Raw genomic sequence first — 7713 nt, 5'->3', positions numbered from 1 at the left:
GACAGATATTAAACCACCCAGACTTCTGACCAAGTGGAATCTAGGAAAGGTTATGGGGACTTTTCCAAACAAATGCATAACATTGTACAGAGGGGGAAAATATTCTCAAGTGAAATCCATTTATCATATCAGGTGATATGGTGATAGACAATATAATGCTCATAGAAATTAACTAAAAACACATCTTAAGATTTATAAGCCTTATATAGTATGCTAAATTGTCATTGGGAATGACACTGAAAAAGGACAACTTGTTTGAAGAAGTTGAGGGAGAAAATTCATTCTTTCTTAAGAACATTAGAGTCAGACTGAAGTTTGAAAAGTTGCATCTGAATGAGCCTCAATACTTTTTGAATAATGCCCTTTAAGTTGTTCAAGCCACAGTGGAGAGGTTTTTACCCCAATACACAGAACCATCTTGGCTGGAACTAAGCAACATTTCAGCACAAATACTTCATACTTCAGTCTACTTCACAAAGACTGTCAGGTTTGGTGGTGGCAGGATGATGATTTTCACTGGTTAAAGTCTAGACCTCAGACTGAAATGCTATAAAAACACTCTACAAGAACAAAACAATTAGCTCTACCTCAATAACTAATGTGTGATTGGTCAGAAACCTGAAGTGGGTGTGGTTACACACTAATGAGGTACGTCAATGTTTTGCTGTAAAAAGTGGTTCTTTGAGCTTTTTACAAAGTTATGCATGAACTTCAATTTTCATGCATAACTTTCCCTATTTTCATTTAATTATTTTAGAAAAAGAAGAACAACAGTATGGGATCTATTGTCTGTTTGAATTATTTTAGAAACTGGTAGACACCAGACCAAAGGCCTGAGAACTGAGGGGATCTACTTTTTTTCTTCTCACTAATCCACTGATCGACCAGAGCAAGTGTTCAAGCTTTAGACCAGCAGAGGGAGACATTTCCACAGGAATAATAGTTTGCAGCTATTAAACCAAAAGGAAAATAAACTTTTGGCAATCATGATGGATTTACTAAAAAAAAAAAAAAAGCCTTAGGCAATAAGCTTGAAATTTTAAAATGTACTGTATTAATTATATCTGACTTATTTGGGAAAAATAAGTCCCAAATAAGATGAGAAATGGGTTCAAGTAAGCGCTCAAAATGTTTTGAAAAGAATAACTATGACCCCATTAATGGAGAGAACAAAAGAATGGTCTTGATCTTGCTTGAAGTTTCTGACAAGCTGGGAGGAGGCCTCCTGTTTTTCCATCAGACTGCACAGACTGACTGTGTTTTTTCTTCATCAGCCTTTCATCACATGATTTTTGTTTAAAGCTTTGGTTTACTGTACATTCTTCTGCTGGGGAGGTGATTGTTCAAACCCAGTCTGTCTGCTGAACTTTCATTATTATCCTTGGTTTTGGACAGATTAACGACACAGAACATAAAACTGCTCAGTGTTCATTGGTATAACCTCGTTTTACCTGTAAGACCATAAGGAGTTCGAGGGCAAGAAAAAGATGACCTTGGTAAAGTTTCATTTTTGATATTTATTTTACAACTCATCAGCAATAATTTAGAACAGCATACGTGTAAAGCGCCAACAAAAAGTGCAACAGTTGCTCAGGGAAATCTTTAAAAAAAGAAGAAGAAATCTAGAGACTTCTACAACATTGACAAAACATGTATACTTAATGGTATATTGCAAGACTATGTACAACAAATACACATGCCACTTGTAAAGTTAAGAGCTTTGAGGCAAAAACAACAATAAGCAAAACCTACAAACGCATTGAAATGTTTGTGAAGCACAATGAGGTTTGTGCCTCTTCAGTCACATGTGAAACCTTTTTTTTTTAAAAAAAACAGAACAATATTACACTTGCAGGAATTGGTAAAAAATAGAAAAGAGGAGCTGAAAAAGTTCTTAACATGGCAATGACCACAGTTTTTCTCCCAGATTCACATAATGATTGCCTGAAGCGTAGAGCAGGTTTTCCAAATCTCATTTTCCCATGAAATAGCTTGAAATAAAAACTGGGAAAAATAAACAGCCAGCACTTTACAGCATGAAATGAATACAAACTAACCTGGATCTTTTTGAAAGAGAAGCCTAAACACAACAAAGAACTACAGTGATTGACTTTCTGAATGATAAGGTGACTGAAGGGATTAAAAGCTGAAAAAAGTGCACTTAACGTCTCATCCTACATGGAATATTGGGAAAATACAGGTACATTCAATATCAAAGATCTATAAGGTGCTATCCTACAATATTTCCTGGAGGTACAGGAGGTTACTACAATATTCTGGTCAAGAATACCCTTGAGAGTCTCATGTTCCAATTATTCTGAAAGATTTGTGAACTTTTTTTCCAACAGCACTGGCATTCAAAAGAAACATTTAAGATGAGGTTCAATCGGGCTCATCTTGCTGCCCTGTTCCCAAAACAAAAGTTGAATATTAAAAGTAACCTGTAGCTTTTGTTATGGTGTGCATGTTGGGACCCACTCAGGTATTTTCAGGATGAGCCAGTTAATTTTCCTCTCAACTAGCCCCATGCAACATTGGAGTGAGGTAATGAGGACTATGCATCTTCTCCAGATCCCTGTAGCTCACATTTACATTTCAGGCTAATATTTACAACCAGAGTTCGCCTGATTTTTTTTTATTTAGAAGACGAGGTAAGTTTCAGCTCCCACATTTGCAAGGGGTGCCACCATGGGGGGACTGGGGAGACAAAGGTAATGGCTACAAATTTGCAAGCCAAACAGCCTTATTTGTGTGCTGTTCTGAAGCCTCTCTTTTGGTTTTAGTGTGTGAACACAAGATTATTAGACCCCCCCTCCACTCTTCCACCCCATTTCAAAACTTTATAGAGGCACCCATGCACATATGAGGAGTATCATTGGTTGGGACATAGCGTGATGGTGACTTAAGATTTTTTGACACCAATACTGCCTGTCAAAATATTTTGTCAAAGAGGATTTAAAAAAAAAGAAGTAACTGCATCACAACACAGCCGTGAAGTGTCAATCATTGTCGATAGTCATTCAGATTGTTTGAAACAAGCAGAAGTGCAAAAGGCACACAAAATTACAACCGTATGGAAGCCCAATCCCACCACTTTCAGAAAAAATAGGACACTGATATGTCATAACTGTGAGTTTCAGGCATGATTTTTACTATGCAAGTCATAACTTTACTATCAAAGTCATAATTTCAATTTTTAATGTCACAATTATAACACTCAGTTGTCATATTTATAAGTTCTAGAATACATTTGTATGATGTAAAACCATATGCCTATATTTTTGGGAGGAAAAAATATGACTTAAACCCAGAATTTGTCAAAATCAAGATTAAAATACATTATTATAATTTTTTAACAAAACGTAGGACTTAAGAGAGTTAAAATTCCACCTTTAAATATTTTATTTGGCAAGATTTTAAAATAAAATTATCCATTGTCATGACTTTGAATCTCAAAATTTGTAATTAGGACTTCCAAAGTCAGTCTGAAAACATAATTTCAATTCTGAAAAAAAATATTGTGTCTTTCCTTTCATATTTTTAATTTTAAGAGTCATGAGTATTAGTTTGAAAGTCCAAATTCTGACTTTGTGTCTCGTGTTTACATTTAAAAGTGAAATAATAAACTTGCATTTCATTTTTTATAACACACAAAGTTGAAACACTAACTTCAAATGAAAGAATTAAGACTTGAAATCTCAAAATTAGAACTTCCAAATTGAAATTACAGCTTCAGATTACAATTATGACTCTGTATTTAGTATACTACATTGAAAGCCCACATAGTTGTGTGTGTTTTTTTGTTTAGTTTTTTTTTTTTTTTCTTGAAAGTCAAAAATGCAACTTTAATTCTTATAATTTTGACTATGGAAGTGAAACTTGTGACTGAAAGTTGAAACTTTAAGTTTTATAGTTCTAACATTAAGTCAAAATGTATGTTTTTCATTCATAAATGACTTTAAATTGTGTATATATATATATATATATATATATATATATATACAGTATATATATATATATGTGTGTGTGTGTGTGTGTGGGTGTGTCGGGGCGTGTGCGTGTGTGTGAGACAATGAATCTTGGACTTATAGTCTATATAAATCTGTCCTTGCATGGTCTCCAGTTCATCAAGACCATATCTAAGAGCAAGTTAGAGTAGTCAACTAACTTCACAATTATGTTTTTGGGCTGTTGGGGAAGGCCAGAGTACCCAGAGAGAACCAACCCATCCATGGGGAGAACATGCAAACTCCGTGCTAAAACAGCCGAAGCTGGGATTTGAACACACAAACACCAGGTTGCTGCAAGACAACAGCACTACCAAGAGCCACTCATGATATTGTATCTAATAAATTTAAAGTTTCAACTCATATTTATGGTATACCGTGTTCCATTTTATACTTTCAAATGGCAGATATGAGCTTCCACACTAATGTCCCCTGCTGCCCCAAGATATTGTAGACATGAGAACTTCCCCGTTTTAAAACTAGCCTAAATAATAAAAAAATGTAAATACAGAAACTCAGAGAGTTACACAGACTTATTAGCTCGTCTGACAGGCAGAACGATGCTCCTGTGGGCTTTTCTTGCTGTCTGGGGACGTGTCATCTACGTCACCCTCTCCGTCGTCACTCTCGGGAGTTTCCTCGTGCTCCTCAGGTGAGCTCGCCTCGGCCTCGCGTGATCCGCTGTCATCTTGAAGCTGGGAGTCTTTGGGCTGAGCGGTGGCTCCGAGGTGTGCAGACAGGCCGGGGAACACGGCCGCTGCTGCCGCGGCCGCCGCTGCTGACGCGTGTGCAGGATACAGCCAGGGAAACGGGGACGCTAGGGCTGCCGCTGCGGGGTACATGTACTTTTCAATGTTGCTTTTGTCGAAAAAAGGCATATAGGGCGCCGCGGCTGACGGGTTGATGAAGTAGAAAGGCATGCAAATCGGTGTCTGCTGTCCCACACCGCTTAATCCCATCAGAGAATTCATGAACGCCATATCTGGTCTGGACGGGTCCCCGTTCCCTGACCAGCACATCTTAGATTTTTTAGCCGCTCTGTCATCTCCAAACTCCTGCTTGATCTTCACCGCTTTGTTGCGCTCACACTCTTTGTCTTTGCCGTCACTCTTTTCCGCCTCCCCGCCATATCCACTGTCCGTGTCTGTATCGTTCTCGTTAAGCTCCCCTCCCTGGGTCCTCTGGATGACCGGGACGCAGTTGGTTTGACAGTCGGACTTCTGTGCGTCCTGCGCGTCCCCGGCGGGCAGCTGATGCTGGAGCGGCGGTGCGTCCGGCTGAAACTGCGCCAGGACCTTGTGGAGGTGGTTGATGAGCTGCGCGCATCTCTGTTCTCTGGCGGTCCAGTTCTCCGCTTGGCTCAGGTACTGCAGGACCTCTTTGGCGCAGGTCTGGAAACCTGAGTGGAACGCATCCAGATCAGTGTGGATGGGAGGTTTCATTGAGCGGTCTCCTGCGGGAAAAAAAACAAGTTGTGATCATTTAGAAAGCCACATTAAGAAGTTTCTCAAGTTTTGTTCTAGTTTCTTAGGGAAGTTCATGATTAAGCACATAGTGTTTCCAAAATATCTAGCTTATCTTTAAATGTTTACAACCTAACCAGTGGCATGCGTCTCTTACCATTCTGCAAGGCGACGATCTTCTGGTGCTGCTGCTCGGTGACAGCAGTCAGTGCGTTCAGATGCTTCAGCGTTAACTCCAGCACCACCGCTTTCTCCAAATGACCGAGCGTCTGTTAGAAACAAAGAATTTTAGTGGAGTCCGCAAATTCCAGAGCGCGTCAAAACTTTTTTTTTTTCAATACAGTGTCTCACCGAGAGCTTCAGATGTTCGGGCAGTAGATCCTTCAGCTGCCCAATACATTCGTTAATTCTGTCTCTCCTCTTCTTCTCTATGAGCCGGTGAGGTAACTTATACGCATCCTGCTGACAGATGAAGTCAAAATTTAACAGTTTGCCATAGGTCATAATAAGTTTAATTAGGGTTTTAATGTAACTTCAGAATCATGATTGGTGTAATGAAACAGCGCGCACCTTCCCACCGTCCTCTCGCTTTATGCCTCGTTTAGATTTGCACATGTAAAGCGGAGGGAAATCCATCCTGAAGTACAAATAAAAGTGCAGCAATTAAATAGGTTGTACCGATTTTTTAATTACTTTGAGTTTTCCCAAAAGCTTTTCTTACCCCAGGAAATCTGCGTGCTCCATGAACTGCCTGTCCTGTAAGTGCGGTATTCTTTCATCCATCACTTCTCCGTAGCCTCTGAACTAGCACTGAGCTTCTCTTTTCTGGTTTTGAAGGGAGGGGGGCGATGTTTTGTTGCTCCGCGGCTCAAACTCGGATGGCTGAAGGAGACGGTGCGCAGAGTGTGTCCTCCAGTGGAGCTGCGTTTCAGACTGATGTCTGGAGAGAGAAGCCGGAGCTGCCACTTTGCAAAAAACCGCTCCGCTCTGCTGTCAGGGCGCACGCGCGCCGCTGGCTGGGAACAGCTTCCGTCTCACGTGTAGGCTGCACCAGCGCAAAGTCCAGTAATTACTACACCGCGCGTGTGTGTAGGGGTGGGTGTGTGTGTGTGTGTAGGCGTGCCGGGGGTGTGTGTGCGTGCGTGTGTAGGCGTGCGTGTGTGAGGACTGCAACAACAGTTAATTGTGTCGCTCTTCCTGCAGCGATCCAGTGCGCGCCGCTACGACCTGCCTCCTGAAACGTGATTCATGCGCAAAATGCATGAATGCAGGAGAGAGCGAGAGTTTTTGGAAGTGGATCAGGTGGGTTTTTTTTTTTTTTTCTTTCGCGCTCAGCACTGTCGTCTGCTACAACTTTACAGCTCGCGTTTATACTGTACTGATTTATGAACTCGGTCATTTGTGGATCCAAATAATCCACTGATTATTTGGGTGTTGTAGTTTGAGAACTTGCTTTGAAAGTCCGAATTAAACAAGTAGTACCCAGAAAATATCAATATTGTTAAATAATTACATTGATATTAATTCACAATATCCATAAAAGTCTAACTATAACAAACACATTGTCTTTAAAGAGTATGGGAAAGTACAGAGGTTAGTGTCTGATGACTTTGTAAGCATCTGAACGTTTGAGTTAAATGGAGGAGCAGCTATGTGTTGTTAGTCAACACCTCAGAAACCGGAAAGAGAATCGTGGTCCTCTCACTTTATTTCATCTTTGGGAACAATTTTCAGATTCTTGAAGGGGCCACATGTATATGTTTCAAGCAATTATAAGCAGCATAAACAGCATGTAAATGTCCAGCTTCCATGATGTTCTGGAAGGAGATCGGTTCTGTGTTCCAGACATGAACATCTATGGGTGCGAAATAACCCCAGAAGAAAAGCAGAAGGCAAGGTAAAAATGCTGTTAACATAGGTGTCATCATAGCGAAACTTGTCTTTTACCAGCACGGACTTAAAAGCCACTCAGCATGGAATAAGTTATTACTCCAAGATTAAGATAAAAAAAAAAACAGATTATAGTTTACACAGAAATAAGCTCCTTATATTTGGAGAAAATAAGCAAAGCGGTTCCGGTAAAATATAGATAAAATATAGAAAGTTCAACAACGTTGAACAGACAAAACATTATGACCAGAATGGGGACACTGAATCGTCTGTACTCATGCAATGTCGTTTTGCATATCCAAATGTTCTTATATCTGATTCTTAATAAACTAGCATATTATTGAAAATTTAAC

The 7713-nt window shown here is 39.9% G+C and overlaps 1 protein-coding gene across 2 annotated transcripts; it reads right to left on the bottom strand.

Annotated features, from left to right (window-relative positions):
* Positions 1–4097: 4097 nt before the first annotated feature.
* bhlhe41 (basic helix-loop-helix family, member e41) lies at positions 4098–6728 on the bottom strand. 2 transcript variants are annotated; one of them, XM_032584548.1, is made up of 5 exons: positions 6192–6728; positions 6041–6107; positions 5822–5932; positions 5628–5739; positions 4098–5460 (listed from the first exon to the last, which is right to left on the bottom strand). In XM_032584548.1, exons 1-5 carry the CDS (start codon positions 6251–6253, stop codon positions 4544–4546), a joined length of 1269 nt encoding a protein of 422 aa, XP_032440439.1. In that variant the 5' UTR covers positions 6254–6728; the 3' UTR covers positions 4098–4543. The 2 variants fall into 2 exon arrangements, with proteins under 2 accessions (XP_032440439.1, XP_032440445.1); XM_032584554.1 differs by having other exon boundaries at positions 5822–5929; positions 6192–6725.
* Positions 6729–7713: the final 985 nt, after the last annotated feature.

The sequence above is a fragment of the Xiphophorus hellerii genome, chromosome 2, assembly GCF_003331165.1.
Source record: "Xiphophorus hellerii strain 12219 chromosome 2, Xiphophorus_hellerii-4.1, whole genome shotgun sequence".
NCBI classification, from domain to species: domain Eukaryota; kingdom Metazoa; phylum Chordata; class Actinopteri; order Cyprinodontiformes; family Poeciliidae; genus Xiphophorus; species Xiphophorus hellerii.
Note: the sequence above shows the minus strand (reverse complement) of the source record. Positions and strands in the feature narration are given on the sequence as shown.

Excerpts from the sequence above, each read along its gene's own strand:
- bhlhe41 (XM_032584548.1), bottom strand. The coding sequence starts at position 6,253 with ATGGATGAAAGAATACCGCACTTACAGGACAGGCAGTTCATGGAGCAC. Across the intron at positions 6,108-6,191 it reads GAGCACGCAGATTTCCTGGG|GATGGATTTCCCTCCGCTTT; the intron begins GTAAGAAAAGCT and ends TTTGTACTTCAG. Across the intron at positions 5,933-6,040 it reads AGCGAGAGGACGGTGGGAAG|CAGGATGCGTATAAGTTACC; the intron begins GTGCGCGCTGTT and ends TTCATCTGTCAG.